The 27911-nt window shown below is 40.1% G+C and overlaps 3 protein-coding genes across 6 annotated transcripts; all 3 read left to right on the top strand.

The window, feature by feature from the left end:
- The first annotated feature begins 324 nt into the window (after positions 1-324).
- On the top strand, positions 325-3636 carry antkmt (adenine nucleotide translocase lysine methyltransferase). 2 transcript variants are annotated; one of them, XM_061748576.1, is made up of 7 exons: positions 325-374; positions 929-1092; positions 1193-1297; positions 2009-2149; positions 2622-2672; positions 2812-3036; positions 3112-3636. In XM_061748576.1, exons 2-6 carry the CDS (start codon positions 931-933, stop codon positions 3013-3015), a joined length of 663 nt encoding a protein of 220 aa, XP_061604560.1. In that variant the 5' UTR covers positions 325-374; positions 929-930; the 3' UTR covers positions 3016-3036; positions 3112-3636. The 2 variants fall into 2 exon arrangements, with proteins under 2 accessions (XP_061604560.1, XP_061604559.1); XM_061748575.1 differs by lacking the exon at positions 325-374 and adding an exon at positions 385-539.
- Positions 3637-5500: 1864 nt separating this feature from the next.
- On the top strand, positions 5501-22589 carry xpo6 (exportin 6). Of its 2 annotated transcripts, XM_061750577.1 has the most exons (25): positions 5501-5783; positions 5888-6275; positions 8094-8184; positions 9135-9247; positions 9762-9959; positions 10915-11074; positions 11677-11754; positions 11882-12398; positions 13955-14081; positions 14216-14325; positions 14409-14517; positions 14614-14706; positions 15189-15258; positions 15342-15501; positions 15661-15753; positions 17008-17152; positions 18444-18590; positions 18704-18893; positions 18977-19132; positions 19313-19427; positions 19572-19743; positions 19889-20050; positions 20729-20827; positions 20909-21139; positions 22019-22589. In XM_061750577.1, exons 2-25 carry the CDS (start codon positions 6273-6275, stop codon positions 22118-22120), a joined length of 3441 nt encoding a protein of 1146 aa, XP_061606561.1. In that variant the 5' UTR covers positions 5501-5783; positions 5888-6272; the 3' UTR covers positions 22121-22589. The 2 variants fall into 2 exon arrangements, with proteins under 2 accessions (XP_061606561.1, XP_061606560.1); XM_061750576.1 differs by having other exon boundaries at positions 5501-6275.
- A 1376-nt stretch (positions 22590-23965) lies between these two features.
- Positions 23966-27851, top strand: nme4 (NME/NM23 nucleoside diphosphate kinase 4). Of its 2 annotated transcripts, none has more exons than XM_061750584.1 (5): positions 23966-24167; positions 25648-25781; positions 25873-25974; positions 26860-26972; positions 27047-27851. In XM_061750584.1, exons 1-5 carry the CDS (start codon positions 24050-24052, stop codon positions 27165-27167), a joined length of 588 nt encoding a protein of 195 aa, XP_061606568.1. In that variant the 5' UTR covers positions 23966-24049; the 3' UTR covers positions 27168-27851. The 2 variants fall into 2 exon arrangements, with proteins under 2 accessions (XP_061606568.1, XP_061606569.1); XM_061750585.1 differs by having other exon boundaries at positions 23968-24167; positions 25651-25781.
- Positions 27852-27911: the final 60 nt, after the last annotated feature.

Genomic DNA, 27911 nt, shown 5'->3' with positions numbered 1-27911 from the left:
GCATTGTATGATTGTTGCACATATGCTGTAAGTGTCCGTTGCTAAATAGTACACAACAATATGTAAGTACATTGCTAAATAGTACACAACATATTGTACAAAATGGAGATTCTCCAGGGTCTTCAGTTCAGTGTTGTCAGTCTGATGCATTGAGTGAGATGTGTTATATGAATGAAAGTTTCGCAACTTGCTCCTGAGGTTGGCCCATGACGGTTTTATATGCGGCTCGTATCATCATTAAAAATTATTAACGTTTCAAAGAGAAGCACGAACATGTAGTGTGAGCGTAATGTTAACCGGACCAAAACTGTCATTGGACGGAATGGTTTACACGCGCACTTGTCCGTCTGGCTAATGTGTCCGCCCTCTAGGAGGTTAGTGGAAGTATTGTACTATTGTGATTATGTGCGATTTTTGACTGTGGTTTTAGGATTGATTATATTATTTATATATATATATATATATGTTGACATGTTAATTTAACGAGAAAAAAATATACTACGAACTTGACTGCCTAATCTTCTGCCAGATCTACTGAGGTAATATATTTTTTTTTTGGGTAATTCCTTCACAAATTGGTGAAGTTTTATGTATTTGTTTTATGTGTCGTTTCTGCGTATCTGTCGCACGTAAGTATTGTCACTCATTTGTACAGCTGAAGTATTACTACACATAACAGGGTAATCAGTTTTTAATGGAGTTCGTACCCAGTTGTCATGTCATAATTACAATGAATATTTTTTATCAAAAACACTTAAGGCCGTAAATATAACAATCAAATGAAAACCAGTAACAAAATAAGAGAATATTCCCTTACCTTTGCACCTGTCTGGCTTGCAAGAATTAATTCTTCACATCCTCTAAAACTCATGAAAAGATATTGATTCTGCAGTAAAGTTTACAACAACAACAAAATCCTGTTATGTAGAAATGGATGATGACGCCCCAGACAATGCGTTTGCTGAGCTCAAGACAAGAGACCTCCGATTTTGGGATGTTGCTCAGATTGCTGCTGGAACTGGTCTCGCTGTTTACGCTATGTGGGTCGCAGTCCTCCAGCCAGGCTTCCGAAAAGTCCCATTGAGGTTACAGGTATTGTCTACTGCCTATTGATTAACAATGACCTTATGTCATAGTATCTGCTTGAGAGACATCACTGGTTTTCTGAGCTGTTCTTGAATATGTCCCCCAGGTACCGTACATACCTGCCAGTGGAGCTCAAGTGCACAATGTCATGACATTGCTAAGAGGTCGAAAGGGGGTCCTTGTGGATTTAGGATCTGGCGACGGTCGCATTGTAGGTGCATCACACCTGAAAATCAGCTTTATTTATACAGGACTTTAGAAACAACCACAGATGGGGGGGGGGAATGCTGTCAGATCTAACCTCTGACACTCACCAAAAAACTCAGTCATCCCCAAAAAATTACATAAGTAAAAAAAAAAAAAAAAAACTTGCTCACACCAAAAATCCTCTCAAACTCACATGAAAAACTCACACACCAAAGCCTCTCACACACCCAAAAAACGTCTGACTCATACCAAAGCAACTCACACACAAGAAAAAAAGTACTCTTATTCACCTAACACACTCTTACTAAAACCTCAATTTTTGTCTAAATGAAATTATAAAATTGTGTGTGAAAAGAAACTAAAATGAAAATGGAAACCTTTTCTGACATGCAAAAAGTCCCTCCCTCGGTCTGTTGCCAGTGTGATGCTTCAACTGGCTCTCGGGTTAACTAGCTCCCGATTCCAAAGCACAAATGCTTTGAAAGCGTTTTTGTAATCTGTTTCATACATTCCACTTGACACGTGACAGTGAGAGGTTTTTGGGTGTGTGAGTATTTTTTAGTGTTGGTGAGAGATGTTTTTTTGTTTTTTTTGGTGTGTACTTGTGTGTGAAAGAGGTTAAAAAAAATTTGTTTTTTACCTATATGGCATGTCATAACAGTGCATTTGATCACACAAATGAGAAATAGTTTTAATTATTGTCTTTAAAACTAAGGTCTTGGAAGCGTACCGACAAGGCTTCACTTCTGCTGTTGGCTATGAGCTCAACCCCTGGCTGGTTAGCTTGGCTCGCTTCCATGCGTGGAGAGCAGGTCATCATGGCAGCGTGTCCTACCGAAGAGAAGATTTATGGAAGGTTTGAAATTTGTTTTGCGAAACACACCAAATCATAATAACCATAATGATAGAAGAGTATATTACATTATTATACATATAAAGAGTGATTGCACTTTGAAATCATTTGTTTGATGTAAAGTGCATTGTAAATACAATGTATTATTATTATTATTAAATGTCGGAGAGATGCTAATCTGCTCCCTTTATAACTGTCGGGGTGCCCTTGAGCAAGGCACCAACCCCCCAACCCTTGCGTAAGAAGTGCAACACTGTTTGCCTGCCCCTTCACTCTGAAACTGTATCCCTCCTTGGATGCCTGCATCTACTATATGTGATCTGGTCCTCTGCATGGTGTGAAACGGCCACAGCAGAGTGTAAATTGAAATTGTCTTTGAGGGATTATAAGTAGTATAACAACATTAAATATGCTTTACTGTATGGTAATATTTATGACTGAAGATATTTACAGACTGCCTTGTTTGTCCTTGCAGGTGGATTTGACAGAATGCAAGAATATTACTGTGTTTTTAGCTCCTAGTGTGGTGAGTAGATTTTAATTAAAATCTAAATGTAACACAGCTCATATAACTTCATCAGTGAATGTGTAAATGGGCATTAAATTATAATTGTCAGAATTGTAGTTGATATTATGTTGCATTGTTACCTTGTTTTTCTACTTAGCTTTCGCCTCTGCAGAAGAAGATGGAGGCTGAGCTTCCTGATGATGCATTGGTGGTAGCCGGCCGTTTCCCCATCCCTGACTGGACCCCATGCAGAACTGAGGGACATGGTGTGGACAGAGCCTGGGCATACAACATGCAAGCACAAAGACGGCTCTCTCCAAATAAAAAAAGTCCACAGATGGGGAACCTTGACAACGTATAAGACACTGCTTGATTGATCATAGTAGGTTGCTCTCCAGAAGGACACAACAGAAATATATTCCATCCATCCATTTTCTGAGCCGCTTCTCCTCACTAGGGTCGCGGGCGTGCTGGAGCCTATCCCAGCTGTCATCGGGCAGGAGGCGGGGTACACCCTGAACTGGTTGCCAGCCAATCGCAGGGCACATCGAAACAAACAACCATTCGCACTCACAGTCATGCCTACGGGCAATTTAGAGTCTCCAATTAATGCATGTTTTTGGGATGTGGGAGGAAACCGGAGTGCCCGGAGAAAACCCACGCAGGCACGGGGAGAACATGCAAACTCCACACAGGCGGGGACGGGGATTGAACCCCGCACCTCAGAACTGTGAGGCTGACGCTGTAACCAGTCGGCCACCGTGCCGCCAGAAATATATTGTATGATGTAAATGTTGGTATTTTAGGGACTTTTAACTGACTAAATGGATTGTTGATAAATCCACGTGTCTTACAAGGTCACTCTGTCTGAAACAACGTAAGTGTCATCATATTGTATTGTCCAATGTATGGACAAATGCTTTCATGAGTCCTTTTTGAGCCATTTCTCTGAAAAAATAAATTATTCGCAGTTTTACACCAAGATTCTCCGTATTTTTTTTTTACAGTAGGTGCAACTCATAGGGAGTGGTGAGCACGTCTGCCTCACAGTTCTGAAGGTTCAGGGTCGAATCTCGGCTCCCTCCTTCCTGTGTCAATCTTCCTGAACTGGTTGCCAGCCAATCGCAGGCACATACAAACAACCAACCATTTGCACTCAAAGTCACACCTACGGGCAATTTAGAGTTGTCAATTAACCTACCATGCATGTTTTTGGGATGTGGGAGGAAACCAGAGTGCCCGGAGAAAACCCACGCAAGCACGGGGAGAACATGCAAACGCCACACAGGCGGGGCCGGGGATTGAGCCCCGGTCCTCAGAACTGTGAGGCAGACGCTCTAACCAGTTGACAACCATGCCGCTCAAGTAAATAAGAAAAGATAAAAAAGTAAAACCAAGGTTTTTTTTCATGATTGTTAAAACTGTCAGTATGACCTGACGGTAGTACATGAGTGAAATGAGCTGTGAAAAAAAATCATCCCTCTTTTCCCCCCCATCTTGTTTGTACCTCTAATTAGATGTTTAAGAAACCATCAAGGCCAAGAAAAACGACCAATCAGAGACAGAAGGCGTGACTGATGAGGTGCCAATCATTTGCCATGCACTTGTGGGCATTCTCATAGTGGGCACACCCCGCAGCCTTGTGCTGATAATGCACCAATACTTGTTTGTAGTGATGGTGAGATGAAGAGCCATGAGGCATCGATACTTTCATTCAACTGTACCGGCACATGCACCGACACATCATTCTGAATAATTTACTCTATGGCGCCATCAAGAGGTCAATAAAATGTACTACAATCTAGTTGCCACCTACAAAATAAGTGATAGGACCACAGTGAAACACAGTATTAGAAATAGGAATGCACTTTTGTTACTTGTAGTAGTGCTTGTAATTAAATAAAGAGAATTAAAAGCCCAATATTTGTCATTGGTTTTTATTTTTAAAAAGTAGTTTCTCTAAAGAGCCAGGACTAAGGCGATTCGCTTTTTTTGTGAGGATTTCTCCTGCTTTGGAAAAAATCCTCTCACAAGGCACAGATGAAGCTTGAGTGGAAAGGTACATGACAGCCAGTGTGAATAAATTTGGAAAATAATTTCTGCAGTGGGTCCTCCTGTCTGTCTATGTTTGGTTCTGGAAGTATTTCTGTACTTCAATTGTTGCATTTACTGTCAGTTATGTAGATGTGGGAGTTTTACTTTGCTGAATGGATCTGTCTAGGTCAGGTGTGTCAAATTCATTTTTGTCATGGGCCACATTGTAGTCACGGTTTCCCTCACAGGGCCGTTGACTGTGAAACCATATAAATGTTTAGTCACCTCATTATTGCACACACAACAAATTGATGGATACCTAGTTTTGAAATCAGAAGTCAAGGATAATAGGCAAAAAACACTAACAAAGAAGAAGTCTCGTACTGACCTTTTATTTTGGGTTTCAGGAGTTTTGCTGAAACTATGGCAGAATATCCACCTCTAGAAAGTTAAAAAAAGAAATCCCATCCCTCGTTTGCTTACAACGGGGTGTAAGACTGTAAAACATTATTTCCCACATACGTTTGGGTGCTTTCGAGTGTATTTTTTGCTACATGTAGCAGGGCTTGGATGTTTTTCTTGTAAGATAAGGCTTCTGTCTTGTTATCCTACCCTATAGCCCAGACATATGACGAAGACGGGAGATTGTGGTCACATTTACTAAAGATGCTTGTGAATATTCTCATTCATCCAGGTCATTTCATTCTCAGGGCATAAAAATCGATCGCAACTGGCAGCTGAAACATTTTAATTTGAAAGGTAATACCGGATATGGATGCTTTACTGCGTTGAAGAACTTGACACAAACTGCCTTTGGGTGGTTGATTTCTGCTGCAAAATAGGAAGTGGCAAAGTGAACACATAGTCTTTTAATCGAAACAAATTCCTGTGCCGCCCCAAGCTTAGAAGGGGCCAACAACAGGCAATATCGGGCTGAGCATTTAAATTATTCCGAAATAGTCAAGCAATCGTATTTTAACGTGCACGTTTGCACGCTTTTTAAACTACTAACGGTTACGTCAAGTTGTCACGAGCAAGCATGTCTGCGTCTGGCAAGCTAACGAAAACGACGCCTTCATCTTTCTAGAAAAGCTAGTGAGTTAGCTACTGCAACGTTAGCATTTGGCTAAACTGACGCTCGCGTCACGATACTTGACACAGAAAGACAAAAAGCTAACTAGCGTTGTACGTGTTTCCAGGGTTGGGACCAGTGGTGGATGTCATCCAAAAGAAATGGTTTTAGAAAATGAAGGGGGACTGAAATCGCACGATCATGGAGAACAGTTTCACGTAGGACGCTTTATTCATCACATGCTTCGTGATCGAGAACGAGTGCAGGTTGCGCACGGTTCAAGTCGGTAAATGTTTTCCATTTTAGGCAAAGTGAATATCAGTGTTTTGGTCGTGGAATCGCGAATTAAAGCGAGCAAACCATGACAAATCCCCTTTGCGGTTACGTTCGCCAGCAACACCTTAGCTAACGCTAGCTGCAGTTCTTGGCTAGCTCCGTAATTTAACGTTGTCTTATTAGTGTCATTAATCCGAGACTAACAGAACTGAAGGACACATCCGAGGCAGCCCAACATGGTGAGTACAAGTAGTGTACTTTTTCCCACCCTGCTTCTGCGGACATTTCCTCTTAATTCGGTTCATGCTAAAAGCTAACCAGGGTCATAAAAGCTCGTTATTCAGATCAATGAAACAGGAGGAAGTGAATGTTTAATATAGATTCATTTATTTCCATAAAGCCAGTTCCGTTTGGATATTAGTAAAGGCCCTTTGACGCCGGTGTAGTCGTGTAACGGTTTCAGGTATTTCAAGGGATGTGACAGCTAGGCCGTTTTCACAACAAGACGCCCATCTTGCAAAACTAAACACTTCCTTAGTCTTTTTGAGCCCCGGCAAGTCGTGACCCATGTGAGGAATTTCGACCCGCATACCACAGGAGCGCCTCTTTAAAATCTTCACCTTTCCCTTATTTTATCGTTTTGAACATGTCCAATAATAATTAATAAATTTTAACCACATTGTCAGCACTAAATTATGACTTGGTGTGTCCTGGCATTGTAATAAATGTTAGCAAGTACTGTACTCATTTGACTTAGTTTGACGTGTAAGTCGTGCGTCAGAAAAGTTTCAGGACTGGTGTCACAAAAGATATGTTTCAAATCCCGACTCCCAAGTTTTTCCCTTTCAAGTTATCCCCCTGGAGTCTAACACACTATCCCAGCCTTCACTGCCACACCTTCATGCACTCCTGGACAGATTCTTTCAGGATTCACCACAGCTCTGTTGTCACGGCCATCTTGAGTCTGTTTGTTTTATAAAGAGGTCCCCTTGAAGACCCCTTGAGGTTGAGAAATGGAGGAGGAGTAGGGGGGGGGGGGGGGGGACGCAAGCACACAGAGCCAGGTCGGGTGAGTAAGGAGGTTGCTCCAGCATGGCAGTGTTCTTCTTGGCCAGGAACATCCGAATGTTCAGGGCTTTGGGTGCTGTTGTCATGGTGAAACGGCCACGAGTTGTCCTGCCACAACTCTAGCCTCTTCTCATGCATTGAACGAAGCAAACACAGCAGTCTTTTTAGATGTGCTGTTTGATCGTCCATCCCATATTGAAGGGGAAAACACGTAGTTTGGATTTCAAATACATCTTTTGTGACGCCAGTCATGGACGTTTTCTGACACACCTATTATGTTGGAAGGATTGGGCAAAATCTGTGACCCTATTTTTATGGAACTTTGTGAAGTGGACAACAGAATGCATACAGACAGAATAGTGTGCAGTTGCTTGCCTTTTCTGATTTGTGCACATGGGAAATTATGGCTCTAAATAAGCACTCACCAAAAAATAAAAAATAATAATGGTAGTCATAATGTATGTGTAGTGTTTGTCTTTCACTTCGTATAACCAAAATTAATTTTCAAGTTGTAATAATCATTGTGTTCACGTGGACTGGTTAAATTTAAATTCCACCTTAGTCACTTGTAAATAATATAGTTTGTAAGGTTTAATATAGAATCATTCCACTTAGGGCTGAACGATAATTGTCTTAAAAGATCACTGACTAAAGCAAATAGATAGCCAAGTTGTTAACAATGACTGCTTTTTTTAAACTAGCTCCTCTCTGTTTTCAGCCATGTTGTTAATGCAAACTGCACTCAGCCCTAACTCCACTGTGGATTAATAAATGAATATGCTAGATATTGATTGCTTATTACTTAACACATTCACTGCCATTGACAACTTTAGAAGTCAAATCTCCATGTTAACTGGGAAGGCTGGGAGTGAATGATTTAACTCCATTTGAATAGCAATGTCTTGTACCTCTTGGTTACCTCTTATTGTTAAGCTCTGAATTAAATGTATTGATTTTGCACTCTATGTTGGTTTATTATTAATCACCAGGCTTCAGAGGAGGCGTCTTTGCGTGCACTGGAGAGCCTAATGTCAGAGTTCTTTCACAGCTGCACAACCAATGAAAGAAAACGAGAAATAGGTATGCGTGCTTTTCATCAAAGCTGATCGTTTGTTTAAACAGTGGAACCTTAAAAGTCAAACTTCCCTAAATCATACAATTTGGAGTCCATGCAAACAAAAATGTTCTGGAAAAACTGGAAGTTCAAACCAAGACTTCTTGTAAGCTCCACAAGTTTGTTTTGCTTTTTTGTTTTTTTAGTTTGTTGTTTTTTTGTGATGACACCACACTTACTGCAATATGGGAAACATTCTGGAAGATCAGTATGATACAATTAATTAAAATCCAACTGCATACACAAACAAAAGCATAATGACTAATGACTAGCAAGACAATGACGAGAGAAGCTTGCCAACAAACCTTTCCGATACATGTCTGGCAGGGATGTGCTAAGGGTGAGTATTTTTACCAATGTAGTTTCATTTAGTTAACAGTACAGAATGTTAAAATGTTAGTTTAAACATTACCTCTAGAGTTATTAAAGGTTTTGTGACTGTTTTGAGTCTGGAACAAATTAACTTTAGATAACTTTCTATGACACTTTTTTTTATTTTTTTTTTATTATTACAACAGCTTGCGAGTCAACCAGCACCATGTAATAGATTATGTTTGACTTTGCAGGTTCCAATGTACTGTTGTTCAAGTAAGACAGAATAAAATTTAGACAAAGGATTATCTAAAAGGATAAAGAAAAAAAGTCATTGAAAAACACTTTTCACAAGTGGTCTGTATAAAGCACATTGACAGAAAAAAGATCTACAGCATTTGGAGACCAATATGCTGGTGAAGTCATTTCATATGTTTTTAAATACAGATTAGTTTTTTCACATCCTTACTGTGCTGATTTACTTTCACAATTGTTTGTATTCCTTTTGTAGTGCACTTCCTCTGCTATCTGTGTTCACAAATGAAGTGTCGCAGTACACCTTCGGTGGTCATTTGTGATCATTGCCACTTCCTTGTTTCTACAGAAGAGTTGCTGAATAACTTTGCACAGCAGACTGGAGCATGGCGCCATTGCTTGTTCTTCCTCTCTAATACCCAGAATGAGTATGTCATGATGTACAGTCTCACAGTATTTGAAGTAAGTTCACTTTTATTTTGTAGGGGGTTTAAAGTAGATCAGCATGGCAAAGCATGTGGGTAGCGTGTCTGCTTCGAAGTCAAACGTTGGGGGCTCGTGTTTATGTGGGTTACTCCGGCTTCCTCACACATTCCAAAATCCTGTATGTTAGGTTAATTCCCCATAGGTGTGAATGTGAATGGTTGTCTGTCTAAATGTGCTGGACGATTGAGTGGTGAGCAGTCCATGGTGTATCCTGTTTATCACCAGTCAACTCGGAAAGGCTTCAGGTCACCTGTGATCTGAACAGCATAAATGGATGTAAACTAATTACTTATGTTTAAGTTTTTTTTTCCCCGTCATTCAGTAAAATAAATTAAGCAATGCTTGCTTAAGTGCACAAATCTGCAGTGTTACATTCTAAAACTGATCCCACGATGCAAAGACATGTTTAAGATTACAGATTACTCGTTATCAAGCATTCTGCGGAACACGTTTCACTCAGTTGTCATTGAACTGTCCTCTTGACTTGCAGAACCTGGTGAACAAAATGTGGATCGGTGTCGCATCGCAAGACAAAATGGAGATTCGCAGCTGTTTGCCCAAACTCCTACTTGAACACCACAAATCGGTGCCCTATTTCATTCGTAATAAACTCTGCAAAGTCATTGTGGACATTGGTCGCCAGGATTGGCCAATGTTCTACCACGATTTCTTTACAAACACGCTCCAGGTAAGCCCTGTCGATGTTCTTGAGGCCTTCTCCTATTGTGGGACTAATAGCACCTTGTCCTACTCTATTTGATTTTATTCACTGCACATTGCCGAAGTACTCTTAATCATCAGATACTGAATAAAATGTCCAAAAATTGGTGAAACTGTCTTCACTTTTATTTGGAGTACCTTTTTTTATTCTATATTTTGCTTCCATATGCATTGTTGTTTACAGAAGGTTTGTTGTTGCTTTTTATACTGAAAGTTTTGTATTTTCTCAAATACTGGGTCCACATAATTTATTGGAGCGTTAACCTCTAAGATTAATTAAATGCCACACTTCAAATAGCCTTCCACCCTCAAGAAATAGAGAGGGGGTGCCCTTTAAGTTGTCACCTTCTCTATGAATAATAGGTCATGGTTGATGCAGTTCATACGCTGCCTGCACAGCAGACATGGCATTTATAAAGCTTACCATTTACTGAGTGGTTTATAGAAAGTACAGGCGCTGCTGTCTGCTGCTGAGCATTTTGGAACATAACCTACTAACTTTTCAGAATTTATCAGAAAATTATTGAATTTTGGAGAAAACAAAAAGATCACATCCCTTGACAAGGCGGAAGAACGCGCACCTCACTGGAAGGGTGGGGAAAAGAAGAGTTAGTGACGAGTTGGATAGAAAGCTTTTCGAGTGGATTTATGCCACATGGGGCAAACACAATCAGTTAGTGTGGTAAGAAGCAAAGTGACAGTGAAGTGAAATCTGGTATGTTAGTTAAATTGTTTCTTCATACTGGTCATTTTCATAAAATTGCTTCAACTCCTCTCTAAACCTTAAACTGACCATTTTGACTTTGCACTTTAAGTATCTTGCCTCCAAATTGCTTCAAATGACTCATCGATTTTAGGGGGGGAATTTGTAACCTTTTAACAAGTAACAATTTTGTTTTTGTTTTCTTGTGTGTGATTTGTAGTTGGTCCAGTCCCCAGCTTTGGCACAGTTAGGCTTGGTAATGCTGAAAACCACATCGGAGGAACTCGCGTGTCCTCGGGAAGACTTGAGTGTTGCCAGGAAAGATGAGCTGCGTAAACTGCTGCTGGATCAGGTACCGACGGTGCTTGGACTTTTGACAGGTAAGCATGACCATTTGTACTTTGACACATTGTACAATAAGGTCCCTTAAATGAAAGTGCTTCCTATATAAAGTGCTACCTTGACTCAGGAGTCCCCCAACTTTGCTTTGTGTTCAGAGACATCATTCGAATTACAGTATGATCAAGCTCGAGATACATTGCTGCTCGAGTGCTGTTTTTTTTAATTTTTTTTATTAAATTACTTGATTCTCTAAATTGCCCGTGAGTGTGAATGGTTGGTTGTTTGTATGTGCCCTGCGATTGGCTGGCAACCAGTTCAGGGTGTACCCCGCCTCCTGCCCGATGATAGCTGGGATAGGCTCCAGCACGCCCGCGACCCTAGTGAGGAGAAGCGGTTCAGAAAATGGATGGATGGATGGATGGATGGATGAATACATAACAAAAAATGTTTTGGGGCTGGAATGGATTAATGGCATTTCAGTTAATATGAGCAAGGAAAACTCGATTTTTGAATTTGATATGAGTACATTAAGAAATAAATTAGGGGGTCAAGGTACTTAGGCATTTACATCATCTTTGGTCAGTGGGCTTAGTGCTATTAACATTGTACCTAGATTTACCTTCTGATGTCATTTTTTTAGGCATCCTGGAGACTTACTGGGACAAGCACAGCATCATTGCTTCCACGCCGCCACCTTCACCCACATCAGGAGAAAGTAGTGAGTGGATTGTCTCCAAGACTTTGAATGGTTTTTGCATTATTATTAATTTTTTTTTTCTTTAACTAAATTGTACACAAGTGTAGTTGTGTGTTAAAAAGTCTATTTTGTGTCTCCAATATTCCAGTGGTACTTCTGGGCACGTTGTTTCAGGGCAGTCAGTACTCAAAGCTTCTCTGCCAGCCCATGGGAGCACTAGACAACGAGAGTCAGCAGCTCTGTTGTATTGTCCTGGAGTGCTTGGCCCACCTGTTCAGCTGGATTCCGCTATCCACTAGCATCACACCCACGCTGCTGGCATCCATCTTCCACTTTGCACGCTTTGGCTGTGATCTTCGCACGAAGGCCAAGTCCTTCATCTCCCCCACCTCCTCATCTTCTAATGGACACCTCAATGTCGGGACAATGCCACCCACGTCAAACGGTGGAGGGCGACAGAGTGAGGGCGGCAAAGTTGATCGTTCTCGCCTTGGCGTACTCGCCATGACCTGCGTCAACGAACTAGTGTCAAAGAACTGTGTGCCAATGGATTTTGAGGAGTACCTGTTGCGCATGTTCCAGCAGACCTTTTTCCTTCTGCAGAGGCTCACTCGCGAGAATAACGCTCATACAGTCAAGAGTCGGCTCCAGGAACTTGATGAGAGGTTTGTTTCAGACCACTTGCACAATGAGATCCAACAGGACTTTTTTTTGGTTTCCTAAAGCAACTCTCAGTAGGATACAGTGCATTTCGATTCCGCTGCAGACTACTGTAGACCTCCCACATACTCTCGTTTCGGCCTATGCAGATGCTCCTATTTTTTGAATCTTTTTTTCTTCTTTTTCGGAGAAGAACCACCCCCAAAAAGCTTATTGGCAGTTTATCCTCGCTTATTCAAGAACTTTGCTCTTTTATTTTGTCTTTATTTATTTATTTTTCAGTTATAATGGCTGTCAATTATCGACAGATTTTCCCTATTCGCCGTCCAGCCCGGTCCGTATTCCCCGCGAATAGCGGGCGTCCACTGTACAGTAATAAACATGAACACTCTGTGACAGTGTCCATCATAAACAAGCAATATAGTTGTAAACGCAGTTCTCTTCGATGCAGCTCTCGCGTGGTTGTGGCCAGACAACTTACACTACTCACAAAGTTAGGGATATTCGGCTTTTGGGTGAAATTTCATGATGAACCTAAAATGCAATAATTTGACCTTCTCTAAACCTTTCAATGGACATGTCCAAACTGTTCAGTGTTAGTTGCTCTTCTCTAAAAAGCTGAAAGACAAAATTCACAACAAGTGTTTGATCCATGAATTGACCAATACATTTCCAAGGATGGCCACTTCCGTGCCTTTCTGCGACTCTTCCAGTCTCTCTATATCTGTTGCAGCTGGAAATGTATTGGTCGATTTATGCATCAAACATCTGTTGTGAATTTTGCTGTTCAGCTCCTTGCTGTAGAACACCAAGTAGTGCAAAAAGTATTGAAATGTGTAACAGTTGGACATGCATTCAAAGGTTTAGAGAAGGTCAAATTAAGTTGACCTGTAAAGGTTATAGTGCTTTTTATTTATTTACCTTTAAGGTTGTGCTTTGCTGTTATGTAGCGGTCCGTCTCTCAACAAGCTTGTTTCTCAACATAATCACATGTTCATCAGGTCAGTCACATGTCATTCTAACATCCTCTTTTAGTTTGTATAAACACATTTGTTTTTTACCCTCCTTATCTTTGAATTCTAGGCTGCACTGTGGATTATGTGGTTAACATGTATGCTTCACAATCAAGTTTTCTGGGTTTAAATTTTCAGGCTGACCTTTGTGTGGGGTTTTTCCCAGGTATGGCTTCCTCCCACATTCCAAAAACACGTTCGCTAGGTTCATTGGAGACTGTTCAGTTTCCCTTCGGTGTGAAAGGGAATGTAAATTGTTGTTTGTCAATGTGCCCTGTTGTGACCAGTCCAGGTGTACCCTGCCTCTTAGTCAGATGGAAAAGTCTCCAGCTCACGTGACCTTGAACAGGATAAGCGGTAGAAAAATAGATTGATGGATCTGGAATTCTATGTAGACATCAGTATTGAAGCTCAAGTTGATCTTATGTTAAGCAACCCATTCCTCATCACAGCATTTGTATGCTCACTTGTCACATTGTCGTCTTGTCAGATGAAATTTTAATGTAATAACTTTGGAATCTGTTTCGTTTTTTTCTTTTCTATTACAGTTACTTGGAAAAGTTCACAGATTTCCTGCGTCTGTTTGTCAGTGTTCACTTGAGGCGGATTGAGTCCAGTCCTCAGTTTCCAATTGTAGAGTTTCTTGCCCTGCTTTTCAAGTACACCTTCAACCAGGTAAGGATCATTGCAATTTTGAGTTGGATGTTTTCTTCTGCAGGCTTGAGTGGTATCTATTTTCAAATGTGCCCAAGATTTTGGCTGGGCCTTGAGATAATAAGCTTGGTTCGTTTTGTTGCTTTTTGCCCCAGCCTACCCACGAGGGCTACTTTGCCTGTTTGGATATATGGAGTGTGTTTTTGGATTTTCTTACAACCAAAATCAAAAGCAGACTTGCTGACAGAGAAAGTGTTCTCAACAGGTAAACTGTAACCAAAAGTATTTTCATCTTCCACTCAAGTGTGAGACGTGGTTAATTTTGTTTTATGTATTGTTTGGTTCCAGGTACAAAGATGCCTTAGTTCTTCTGTTGAGAGAAGTTCTGAATCGCATTCAGTTTCGATACAATCAGGTTCAATTGGAAGAACTGGATGATGAGACGCTGGATGATGATGTAAGAGCACGCACTCCAGTTCATCATTGCAGAAGAACTTTTAAGTTGTCAATGTAGCACTTGAATGTCTTAATTTCTATTATTTGGTAACCACAGCAACAGACTGAATGGCAAAAGTACCTGCGTCAGAGTCTGGAGGTAGTTGCTAAGGTGATGGAGCTGCTCCCTTCCCATGCATTCTCTACTTTGGTAAGAAATCTAGATGGTTTCTTTCATGTGCGTGGATTTGCTTGGATATTTTCTTGATCAGCTTTTGGTAAAACTGAGGTTTTGCACGTGTTTTTGTTTTTTTGGCATGATTCTGTTGGGCAAGTGAGATGTTTTACACCAACGCATCATTTGTCCTGTTGAGATGGCTTGTGTAAAATTCTGTCGACAGTGTTCAATATAAATACACCCCAACAGATTTGTTAGGAATTCTTGAGTTCCCTTTCAGGATTAATATTTTCTATGGTGTACTATACTACAAAAACAAATGTGGGGCATTGATTGTGAATGAGATTTGTCAGTGTCTTTTTTTTTTTTGGTAACAGATTAGTTTGTTGTAAAAATGTATTTGAATGAAAAAGCAAGTCTATTTAAGCTAAATATCAGAATAAAACAATTTATGTTAAATACTGTATATGGTAATTAGGGCTTGTTTCTTATTATTATTTTGTTTTTGTCCTAAGTTTCCCATTCTTCAAGAAAACATGGATGTGTACTTGGGCCTTCAGCAATTTATTGTCACCACTGGCACAAGTAAGAATCCATTCGATCAGTTACATCATCATGTGTGGTTGTGCTCTGGTTCCTATACTCAAATGTAATATCTGCCATTCCAGGTCGCAGGCTAAACATCACTGCTGAGAATGATTGTCGCCGACTTCACTGCTCTCTCAGGGACCTCAGCTCCCTTCTCCAAGCTGTCGGGCGCTTGGCCGAACATTTCATCGGGGAGATTTTTGCATCACGTTTCACTGACGCGCTTGCAGTAGTTGAGAGGTCTGTGACATCCTCACTTTCCAAAACTTTAAAACTTGATTTTGATGACGTTTGACCTAAACTGTAAGTCTGCCTGCATTTTTTTTTTAGGGCAGGGTCTGATATCTGGTTATTTTGCTTAATTTAACCAAAACTAACTTAAAGTATAATTTTTTTCAGGCTTGTGGAAGTGACCTGCTATGGGTCTCAGACCAGCTTGTACGACCTGGAAACCGCAGTGCCTTCTGTTCTTAAACCAGACCTCATTGATGTGTAAGTATTTAAAGCAAGACGTACACACAAGTTATATTTCAAAAGTGTGCTTATGGTGTACTATTCATACTGAAAGGTATTTTTAATATTAGATTAATAACCTGATCACCTTATTCAACTACACCATAAATTGGGGCTAGGTGATATGGCCTTAAACTAAAATCTTTTTTTAACAAAAATCAAATTTCTAATGTAATTTTTTCCCCTCCTTTGCTTGTATTACAAGCCCATGACAATTGCGTTATTCAAAAGAAGTTTTGCTTTTTTGTTTTTACCCCTGATGTAATTTGCTTTATTTTTCAAGATACCAAACAAGCTTTGAAAAAGCTTTTTTCAAGTTTGTTTTAACTTGCATCAACTTCCACAGAAATAGTGGAAATACAGATTTTATTGATTTTTTAAATTTTATTTATTGATTTTTTTTGACAGATAATGTGCAAGTATGCCCTTCCTTCTGGAAAAAAATATTAAAACATTTATGTAAGCATGTTCTGTAAAAAAATAACATTTTAAAATATTCATCATAATCATCTATTTACTATAGTAAATGAGCCATTCAACTGCATGGCTTGGCTGGTCCATGTCTGTTGTCGAAACGTAGTGACGTATCCCATCAAGCTCCCGCACATTCTTTTCTCATGTGGACTTGTACAGGTGAGGCAAGGTGACTTCAGCAAAATATTTGCGGCTTGCAGCAACATACTTTGTCAAATGTTTTTAATGTCAATAAATCACTGCTTATTCAACATATAAATTGTCTTTGGAAATGCTGAGTGTGAGTGACTCTGTGGTTACCATCCACGTGCTCCTTTCTTGTTATACCAAAAACAATGTGAAAATGACTGCTCATGTTGTCCGTTTCCATCCATCCATTTTCTGTACTGCTTATCCTCACTTGGGTCACGGGCATATTGTCCATTTCTTAGCGGGAATTAAACGCTAGTTTCTTTAAAAAAAAAAAAAAAAAAAAAAGTGACTAGAGGGGTCAAAAAAGTCTCTAGATTTGCAACACTGACTGTTCTTTTCTGAACTAGCTCCTGTTTGCAGCCATGTTGGTACAAGCAGTGGACATCAGTGAGCATGCGTTTTGAACTATGGAAGCCGCTGTGGGAAAAAAAATGGTCTTCCTGAACACACAAATAAACCCTCAAGTTATTAAAATCGATTAATCTCAAAGCTCTACCGCAAATGTTCATTAAGCACAAAGTGCAACCTAAATCTGGAACTCATTGGTTATATTTATGTGTGTTGCAGACATGCACAAGCCCTTGCAGCTTTGCAAGCCTACTCTCATTGGCTTGCACAGTTCTACAGTGAGGTGCACAGTCAAAACCAGAGCCAGTTTGTCAACCTCATCACGTCTGCAGTAGATGCCAGTAGCCCCCTCATCACTGCGAAGGTAACATTTCCTGACTGCACTTAAACATGTTTCCCCTCTGGTGTTTAGACGAATTATCCAATTGACAGTTGTCAAAAATTCTGTCTTCATTCAAAGTTCTGATTTAGATATTTATATAACAATGTTTGATACAGTAGTCGCTGCAGTGTAGAACTCCACCACATCACACTGAGATTTTCGTGATACCGTACATCAGTGCAGTATTCCTACTTAAAACGTAAAAATGCTCTAATATTAAACGGGTACTTCCACCAGCTTGACATACAGTACACCTTAGGGGGAGGAGCCACGTTAGCCCTGTAGAGAGACTTAGAGATAAACATGAGTGACAATACTTGAAGCCGACTGCAAATTATGCTCAGCTCTGGCAGCGCCTGAGGCGGCCATCGTGCAAGCCCTCCAGCAACCACAGAGTTTAGGGGCCCCGTTGCCCGCTCTGCTCGGCTACGGCTGAGCCAGCCACGCTTCCATCATGAAGCTGTGGCGTGGCATGTATAGTAAGGAGAACTAAGCAATGGTTTAATTATCACTTTAGTTTAATTATCACCGTTTTATTTTATAACTTGGTATTTTCAAGAAGCAGTCTTGTCTTTTTGCTCTATTGTGTAGAGGTAACATGGCATCCATATTGCTAATTGTTTATGGCCACAAAACTCTACTTTTTTCCCTCTTTGATTTGTTGTTGTTCTCTTATCGGTGTACTCCTTTTACTTAGTGCCCCCTTGTGTGCAGACTGAGATGCCTCATAACTGAAGTGCCTTGTGTTACAGGATACATTTAAGTGAAATGTATGGCAAGACTGTTGTTAAAAACATGCACTGGGTGTTTAAAAAATTCAGTAATGGCAAGTTGTTACTCTTACCATGTTCAAGATTGTGTTTTGATAATATTTGGTCAAAATAAAACACATTTTCATCACTATTCCAAGATGTAATGACATTATCAAGTATCAGTACTCTGCATCAGTGAGTACTCAAATGAATTTACTCATGAGCACTTGTACTAGGTAAAAAAAAAAAAAGTGGTATTGTGCATCCCTAATTAAAATAAAGTTTAAACCTAGAATAATAATGAATACCTAAGGGTTGTGATTTGCATTCATGTCAGCTTCAGAATGAGACTAGTTTATCATGAATCATGAAATTTACTCAAAGAGCCCTCTATTCATATCATTCATTCAAAGAAAGAAATCCAAATAATATTTCCTGGGTGAAAAAACAACATTGTGTTAAATATTCATATTATTGTTGTTGTTAATTAATTAATTAATCAATTCCATTGTTGTGTGCAGGTACCGGAAAAGTTACTGCTGTGTGCGTGCCATCTGATGGTTTCCATAACCTTCACTGTGCGTCCTGTGTTTATGGTGACTTTGCCTGCGGTTCAGAAGATCTTCAACCTCATTACTGAGAATCAGACTCGCAGGCTCCCACTAGAGGTAAATGCATGTTGCCTCCTGTGCAAATGACCATCTCTGACTCGCTTATTTACGGCAATTGTTAGGTTTATTCTCACTTGTATTTATTTGTGTGTGCGGTTGCATCGCTGCAGGCTCACTTGCTAGTGTGTCGGGCTTTATCCAACATGCTGCTGCTCCCATGGCCAAATCTACCAGAGAATGAGCAGCAGTGGCAAACACGGTCCAGCAACCACTCCAGCATGCTGGCAGCCCTCACTCGGGAATATCGTATGTTAAGAGGGACAGTGAACATAACTCCACGGCGACCCGAAATGCACGACTGTAAGTTATTTGTTTTCTCTTTTACCGATTGATAATGCTTTGTCCTGTCCTTCATCTGGGTTTTGTTGTTGTTTTTTAATCAGTGAAAGCAGTGATACAGCAGACCTTGCCTGTCCTCAGAGACATAGTGGACAGCATATCTGGGGAGTCCACAAAATCCCGCCAAATCTGTTACCAGAGTCTGCAGGAGTCGGTCCAAGTGTCCCTCAGCCTTTTCCCAGTGTTTATTCAGCAGCCAGGTCAGGGCGTCTCTCTCTCTCTACTTGTTAGTGTGATGCAAAGGAAAAAAAATACAAATGTCCTCTTCACCTCCCTCACCCACCACGTGATGCAGGATACCTAAACTACAATTCAAAGCAGGCCCACAATCCTTGACATTAGGCAAATATGGTTTTATTGATCATCACTTTTTCTTTCAGATGTGACGGATGAGATGTTGGCATTCTTCTTGACGCTCTTTCAAGGGTTGCGAGTCCAGATGGGTGTTGCCTTCACAGGACAAATCCTCCAAACATTCCTCAGCTTGTTCACCAGGTTTAAGGATCTCTCTTTGTAGTTGTTGTTTTAGAAATCTTCTGTGCTGTCCAAATTAAGCAGCTGTATTGGTTGACATGTTGAGACACACTCTTTAGTCACTTCTTGGGAATGGTGATGTCATGCCGCCTGTCTATGTTTTAGGGAACAGCTGGCTGCCAGTATTTTGCAGGAGGGTAGCGCAGGGTGTCGAGTGGTACAGAAGTTCCTGAAAATCCTGCAGTTGGTGGTACAAGAACCTGGTCAGGCTTTCAAACCGTTTCTCCCCAGCATTCTCTCTCTATGCATGGAGCAGGTCTACCCAGTTGTGGCAGAGGTCAGTAGGCTATTTGTTTCCTGAGACTGAATCTGCTGCCGTTCATGAACGTGAAAGACCGACAGTCATGTACTTGAACAACATTTGCATTGTTCAAAACTGGCATTAGTGTCATTTTAGTATTGACTGACTCATCTTTTGACAGCGGTCTTCCCCTGATGTCAAAGCAGAGATGTTTGAGCTGCTATACCAAATACTTCACCAAAACTGGAGGTACTTCTTTAAAACTTCTATTCTAACAAGTGTCCAGAGAGGAGCTCCTGAGGACGCCATGGAGAACGAGGCCCAGTTCACAGCTGCCATGCAGGTATTTATGCACATCTATTGTCATTTTGCTGTCACTTTTAAACTGTTAATAAACCACAAACTATGATTCTAAAACACTTGAATATTTCAAACTCCTCTTACACTACCTTTTAGAAATAAATGTCTTGAATATCATTTGATTTTGCATGTACTGTATGTTACCTTCACAACCCGTAAAGAGATCTACATATATATATATCCCGAAAGCTGCTGATAGGTGACCTATGTTGGGTCCCAAAGAAAAAAAACAAGTGACTATGTCAATAGTGAATGGGCTGCGGGTCACTGTACTGCACATAAAAAGTCAGTCACACCTCTTGATCTATTAGTTAAGGTTTGTACTAAAACCCACCCTCAATTTTAATTCATCATCATAATGCCTTTTGGAACTTTTTTTTTTTTTTTTTTTTTGGCTTCGATCTTTAGTCTGAATTGTTTAGAAAATGTCCATAACTGCATCAAATACTGTTGAGATAATCTAGACCAGTTAGGCTCTCTCTCAGGTCCAACATCAGTGTCATTTAACCTCACAAAGTTGTCTGAACAATTGCCACAGACACACTCCAAAATCTTGTATAACATGTTCCCAGCACAGTGGAAGCTGTTATAACTGCAGCTATTATGAACCTATTCCAAGTTGGACACAGTGCCGTAACTTGAGCTTCATTGTCATGATCAGGCTTTTGGGCAGTCTTTCCTGCAGCCCGACATCCATATCTTCAAGCAAAATCTCTCCTATTTGGAGTCCCTCAACAGCAAGCACAAATTGTATCACAGAGTAAGCAGCACCAGTCATGCCACTAATAAGTTGTGACTCCCACATCTTTGTCCAGCTGATTCATGCTCTGTGTCCCTCTAGAAGCTTTTTCGGACCTCGATGCTCTTCCACTTTATCAACGTGCTGCTGCAGGTCCTTCTCCACAAAAGTCACGACCTTCTCCAGGAGGAAATCACCCTGGCCATTTACAACATGGCCTCTGTGGACTTCGATGCCTTCTACTCAGCCTTCATGCCAGAGTTCCTCAACAACTGCCAGGGTGTGGACACCAACCAGCGAGCTGTCCTCGCACGCAACTTCAAGATAGAACAGGTAAGAGGAGACAGCTTCAAACTACACTCCCTTGTTGGAGTTTAGGTTGACATACGCATGCATAAAGTGGCACCTCTGTCATAGACTAAAATTTCAGAAATGATTGCCTTTGATCATAGGGCCTATGATCAAAGGCAATCATTTTAATCATTTTAATCGACTTTTTATTTGCTTGAATTGAGAATAAAAATGTTCCATTTAAAACACAAAGGGGGTCGGGCCAAGGCCGGACCGGTTTTTGCTATACCAAACAGCACAATGAGATCAGAAACACGAACACCTTTCTCATGTTCAGCTCATTCTTTTTTTCAACCGTAATATGATCAGGCTTCCTAATAGTGAACCCATGCATTTGAGAAGTCACTTCTTCACAGATTTTTCTCTCGGGGCCGTGGGGGGACTTATTCCTTGTTGTTAGCTGTTCTTGTGCTCAGGCTAAAGCAATGAAAGTATTACTTTGGCACCATCTTGTGACATTTTGTTGTCAAGAAACTATGTTGAAGTCAGTTGAGGTGTTTCATTTAGACAAAAAGGGCTTTGCCACCATCTTTTGGTATCTATAGGCACTTATAAACTTTTGGTGGGGGGGAGTGTCGATTAGGATTACTTATGGATTTTCACATTTTATGGCAGCTATTATGAATGTATTCAAAACTGGATTTGCGGGGTTTACTGCAGTCCTATCACGAACAGTTTTTCAGCACTGCAGCACTGCATCCACATGGATGCTGACTGTTCGCGAAGTGAAGCATAGTTTGTGATCCAAAGCAATATTTGTTCATAAACAGATTTGTTCGTCATTAATGAACAGTGGTTCCACTGTATTTAGAAATATGACTATGGTGTCCAAATTAACGCCACTTTGCTTTCTTTCCAAAGGACCTGCCTTCATTCACTCAAAGTGTGCAGCGGCTGGTGAACGACCTTCGCTACTACAGACTGTGCAACAGCAGCTTGCCCACTGGCACCATTAAGCTATAGCACGGCTGAACCACTTCACGATGCATCCAGGACGTTCAAGGACTGCCTGTGCTGACCACTTTGCCCAACACTCCAAACTCTGCTTTGGCTCACATGTTCAAAGTTGTAGGAAGGTTGAGGATGCTGCTGTTTCTTTGATTTCTACTGTAGACATTTGGCGCATTGTTGTTGATGATAAAAGCAGCGCCCACCGTGTCGCCAATGATTCATTGGCAGGAAATGTTAACCTGGTCTGCAGTTGGTATTAGTTTGCCCCAGACCCGGACCAGTCTGAGCCAGGCCTTCTTTCCCACGCTGGGACTGAGCACTTTTAACTCATTTTGAGTTTTTAAAATGTTTGCTTTTATTCATTTATGCCTTCAGGTTTTTTCATCTCCAAAGGAGACGGACTCTCAACTTAAATCTTTCACATCATTCCATTCTGAAAGAAAATTTGCTTGATTTAATAAAGTGCTTTTTTTTTTTTAAATAGTAAATGTTTGTTTGTTAAACAGTTATGTTTATGTGGGCCATTCCAATTCATTAGTAGTAATTATATTCCACCAGTAGTAATCATACTTTTGGGTCTCAACATTCACGCAACCCTGTTACAAAAATCTTCCCCCCCCTAGAGGAAGAGGGAAAAAAAGTGAGACGCATTACTCATCAGATATGACATAATCAAGCTGATTGCTCTGACTACGGGTAGTCCTACGGTAAGTCTGTTTATTTTCCGTATTGTCAATATTTTCAGGTGTGATGGAGTGTCACGCTAACCAACGTAACACTTACTCTCATCAGTAAGACTTTTTTTTTTTTTTTTTTTTTTTTTTTTTTACTGTAGCTTATACAATTAAAAAAAACTGCGTTTGTTCTTGACTGGTTAGCATAGCAGCCAACACAGCAAGTGTACTCTTGAACCAAAACTCTATATTAGCATTGAATTTTCAATCATGTTACTATAATTACTGTAGTACTACAAGTAGTTTTTAAAATATAATTTGATTTAATTGTGAAGGGTTTATTCAGCAATATTCTACAGCCTGTGACAAAATATCACAATGTGCACCATAGGTGGTTGAGCTGGATGAATTAAATTATATGGTGTTTATTCCTCATTTTTCTTGGGAACAAAAATCCAATAAATGGTCTGCTTTTCCAAACGTTTAATGCCTAAATGGTACTCCAATTTTGGAATGGCCCATTTAACTTACTGTTACATTTAGGGCTGCAACTGTTTTAACAAAAAAAAAAAAAACATAAATGAAATCTATTTTTTTTATAAACTTCATCTCTATTAAAAAACAGGACATTATTTCAGATTGACTGCAGGAAATGCAAAAACAAATTGATCGGGGTTCAGTTACTGGTTTGGTATTTAACGTCAGAAAATGTTAGTCAATAGTAAAAGACGTTTGCAAATGTCTTATTTTGATAAAACAAAAAGATAATCCGCCTGTTTTTATGGAGGACTACAGAAATCCTGAGAATATTTAATGTCATGAGGCTGAAATTCCGAGGATTTGGACGATTTAATCGGTTATCAAAATAGTTAATTTGATAAAAATTTGATTTAATTTAGTTCTCGATTAATCGATAAATTGTTGCAACTCTAAACCAGTTTACCAAATGTACTGTATATGCCACATGCAGATTTCCAAATCTATTATCAAATTTTTTTCCCCCCGAGGAAACCCTTCAGCTTTATCAATTAATGCAATTTTGACCTCTTAAAACTCTGCACTTGCCGTCTGTGATCACCTTGCTGGGGGGGAAAAAAACAACTTTATCCCAAAACAAATAAGCAAATTATCAAACAGCAGCCTCGCTTCTGGCACCAGTGGAGTTAAACATGTTTGTTGACGGCCAGGCGGGGTTGGTGTAGGGGACTCGTGAGTCCAAACTCAAAGCGGTCTGCCTGTCCTTGGCGGCAGACTCGAACACACGACCATGTTGTTGCAGCGCGTCATGTTCCTCCCACTATTCACTCAGTGGAACAGGCAAACTACCAAAAATCTCGTTCCTCGCTTCCCCGCTGTGCGGCTGACCGGCTTCAGGAGCAACTCGAGTAAGTAGATTGTTTCACGTTTGATTCCATACAATATTTGTAATGCACGGAACACTTTATAAGTCAGCTATACCTTAGCAAGCTGTAATTCGCGTTGGTCTTTTGTGCACGTCCGCTTGACCACGTCCGCTTAAAAAGTCACGCACTGAATGTCGGAGTCTTAAATGACGAGAAGGATGCTAAATGCGCAGCTTTTACGCGGAATCGTGCCAAACCTTTTGCGCGCGCTGTTCGTCGCCAATCCAAACGACGCGCGTCCGCGCCATTCACATTGTAAACTGGTAGCTCAAGTACTCTCAAAAGTTCTGTTGAATTTGTATGCGATGGTCTTGTCGTGGGTCACATGTATAATTGGCAGCATGCAGCCAGCCATCCGTTAGTGAGAACAGTTGTTCTTCTCTACAAGCAAACACTGAAAGTGTGTTTTAACCCTTACATGCTTCTCTTTTCTTTATGCACACATTGGATGTTCTGGGTCAAAATCGACCCACGCCAAGAATATCCTCGTAATTGTCTGCATCAAGTTATGAACCACTTTTCAAAACTATTAATAGCCTGCCTGACATCAATAGATTAATGATTAGTCTTAATCATTGATTCTGCGAAAAGAGAGCGTATATATTTGTTACATTGCAGGTTAGTGGTGGAGTACCAGACAGTTATTGGGATTGTTCAAAGAAGAAAAAAAAAACACACATTTAGGGCATGTACAGTTTTGAGAATTCCACCATTAGTGAGATTTCCCTTGATTTTACACACACTTCACATGTCAAATTTGACCTGGAACCGCTGCAGTCTACGCAAACATTCAAAAGAATTTTTTAAAATATTTTCATTCTTGTGTATTTTGAGTCACTTTATGAAATTTCTTTTTTATTTCAAGATGAAAGAATGACATTGAGGGTATTTTTATTGCGGTGAAATGTCAAAACGGGTCAAATTTCGCACAAGAAAAGAAGAAAGTAACAGTAGAGGTTTCAGTGCTGCTAGAGTTCTTTGGCTTTACTTCTATTTAGAGATGTTTATATGCAGTTGACCAAAAGAAAGTGTACTGTATACTGGCTTTTTATTTTTATTTTTTCCAGTACCATGAGTAATGGCAAATAAATTAAGAACAAAGTAGATACTAAAGTAACATTGTCCAGGTACTGAAGGAAGGAAAGCAGAAAAGTAGTTTTAAGCAAAGGGAAGGAAAGATGTCAAATTAAAAGCAGGTCTGTGGGATGGACAGAAAGGAAGGCAAAAAGGAAGATTGCGGGGAAGGAAGGAAGGCAGAATGGAAAGAAGAAAAAGCAGGCATGACCGAAGGATGGAAGAAATGAAGGTAGGCAAAAAGTAGGGTTCAGTGACCAAAAAATGGAAGTAAGGATTCAAAATTAAAACAACTCTGAGGAAAGGAGGTCAGGAAGGAAAAAACCCTGAATTTTTTTTTTTTTTTTAAGAAAAGTTAAGTTTATACCTACTTCCTGTAATGTACAAGCAGGCGTCCCAGATGTGAAGGAGCGGACCCTCATTGCTGTCAAACCTGACGGCGTCCAGCGTCGTCTCGTGGGACAGATCATCCGGCGCTTTGAGCAGAGGGGCTTCAAGCTGGTGGGCCTGAAAATGCTGCAGGTCCATATTCTACTCCAGGTTTACGTTCAATTGTTTTTATGCCAAAAAAAAAAACACTCCAGTTTTTATGTGGCTTAAATGTCTTGAGAAGGTGTCCGAGGAGCTCCTGTCTCAACACTACTGCCAACTGACGCAGAAGCCCTTCTATCCCAGTCTGGTGGAGTACATGACCTCTGGGCCCGTGGTTGTCATGGTGAGAGCCCAGTGACATTCATTTTGAAATGATGAATGGATGTTCATATCAGAAAGCAGGCAAGCATAATACTCGAGCAGGGCTGTCAAACTCATTTTTGTCATGTGCCAAGCTACGTTGTGGTATGCCTCGAAATGCCATTGACTGTGAACCCATATAAATACAGTATATGATTGTTTCATATTTTTGTATATACCCAACAAATTGGTGGATAACTAACTAATGAACTACTAATAACTTTTGAGATCAAAAGCCAGTAAATAATTGTTTGTTCAACTATTAATTTTCTTTAAAAGTGGGCTTGTGAACAAAAAAAAAAAGAGTAATATATCAACATTATTAAAAGCGGAAACAATTTTGGTATTTTAGCCCAAAAAAAAAAACCCCCGAAAAAAAACATTAAGTCGACGTACATGATTTGCTTTCGCGGGCCACATAAAATGATGTGGCAGGCCGGATCTGGTCCCCGAGTCTTCAGTTTGACACCTGTGTACGAGAGCTTAATACTGTATCTGCAACGTAGTACAATTTGGCACCAATCCAAATTAGGGTTATTTGGCCTTCGTAGAGGTCTGAGCTCAACTGAGTGACCTTCAAGTTTTCAACTTTTATCCCATCCATATTTCTAACCAACTCTTTTCATACATAACATATCATGGATTTATATGAAATATGACTGAAATGTGTTTTTGTTTTGTACTTAGATATATTTTTTAATGGCATACATAATGTGTAAAAACTTCAAACTACAGTGCTGTCTAAATATTTAACTTTGTATTTTTCCACATAATTTCCAGCTGTAAGGATACCTATGCAAATACAAATTGACTTCAACTCCAAATGTGAATACTTCTGAAGTATGAATAATTTGGGTCTTAACTACAGGTGTGGGAAGGGCAGAATGTGGTCCAGTCATCGCGTGCGATGGTGGGACCCACCAACCCTGCCGCGGCCCCAGCAGGCACCGTCCGAGGAGATTTCAGCCTTCACGTCAGCAGGTAATGCATCGCATGCGTTTTCCTCACTAAATCTTGTAATCCGTGGAGGATTGATCATGTTTTATGCTGTGAAGGAATGTGGTCCATGCCAGTGATTCCCTGGAGGGAGCGCAAAGGGAGATTCAGCTGTGGTTCCAGGGAAAGGAGCTTGTGAAGTGGGGCTGCTGGGACCAGACATTAACCTGCGAGGAGTAAAGATGCTGAGCAGTGATGCTACCTCTTCTCTTGTTGTTGGTGATGCTGCTTCTTTGAAAGTTCTTCTTAAAAGGATGTACTTTATTTTCCAGAATAATTTGCCTCAGGAAACTTTTGTTCCAACAAGCAAATAGTAGAGATTGTATCATTTAACATCAGCTCAAGTGCATTTGCCTTTTGTGTTATTGCTGAAATGACTTTGGTAGAAATATTCAGTGATCCACAATTACCTGATCAAAATCATCGTACTGCTAATTTACTACGTATTTCCACTTTAATCCAGCAGTAGCTAAAAGCTCAGGGTGTAGAAAGTGAAGGAATTACCTCCTGCCATTTAGTGTTAACCACTGCAAAGAAATGAATCAACTCATTTCTGTTTTTTTTTTTTTTTTTTTTTTTTTTAATCTTCCTCAATTCCACTTCAGCTAAATCTGCCTACCTGAAATCAGTTTGGGATTTGTGAGATCAGCAAACAAGTAGAGGGCAGAAAACCTTTTAATATGTAAATTGTGAACTAAAATTACATTTTCTTAAATGTAATCTCAATAATTGCAATTGCGCGATTTGCTGGTGCTTCGAGTAGAAGATATTTATTAATTGTTGTAAGATGTCTGTCTTGAAATAACTCAGGTTTTGCATATTTTGATGAATGTTGTGACTTAAAAATAATTGCTTTAAAAGTCAGCCATGTTATAGTTTTTTTATATGGCGTCCTTGTGATTGCATTGTGCTAAAATGCTTACA

Source organism: Phyllopteryx taeniolatus, chromosome 16 (genome assembly GCF_024500385.1).
Source record: "Phyllopteryx taeniolatus isolate TA_2022b chromosome 16, UOR_Ptae_1.2, whole genome shotgun sequence".
NCBI classification, from domain to species: domain Eukaryota; kingdom Metazoa; phylum Chordata; class Actinopteri; order Syngnathiformes; family Syngnathidae; genus Phyllopteryx; species Phyllopteryx taeniolatus.
The sequence above is the reverse complement of the archived record's forward strand: the minus strand, read 5'-3'. Positions and strand labels throughout refer to the sequence as shown.

Bases quoted from the DNA above. Each gene is read 5' to 3' on its own strand.
- nme4 (XM_061750584.1), top strand. From the start codon at position 24,050: ATGTTGTTGCAGCGCGTCATGTTCCTCCCACTATTCACTCAGTGGAAC. The intron at 25,975-26,859 runs GTGAGAGCCCAG...TCTTAACTACAG, and splicing joins CTGGGCCCGTGGTTGTCATG to GTGTGGGAAGGGCAGAATGT. The intron at 26,973-27,046 runs GTAATGCATCGC...TATGCTGTGAAG, and splicing joins TTCAGCCTTCACGTCAGCAG to GAATGTGGTCCATGCCAGTG.
- xpo6 (XM_061750577.1), top strand. The intron at 14,707-15,188 runs GTAAGAAATCTA...TTTTGTCCTAAG, and splicing joins CCCATGCATTCTCTACTTTG to TTTCCCATTCTTCAAGAAAA. The intron at 15,502-15,660 runs GTCTGTGACATC...AATTTTTTTCAG, and splicing joins GCGCTTGCAGTAGTTGAGAG to GCTTGTGGAAGTGACCTGCT.
- antkmt (XM_061748576.1), top strand. From the start codon at position 931: ATGGATGATGACGCCCCAGACAATGCGTTTGCTGAGCTCAAGACAAGA. The intron at 1,093-1,192 runs GTATTGTCTACT...TATGTCCCCCAG, and splicing joins AAGTCCCATTGAGGTTACAG to GTACCGTACATACCTGCCAG. The intron at 2,673-2,811 runs GTGAGTAGATTT...TTTTCTACTTAG, and splicing joins TGTTTTTAGCTCCTAGTGTG to CTTTCGCCTCTGCAGAAGAA.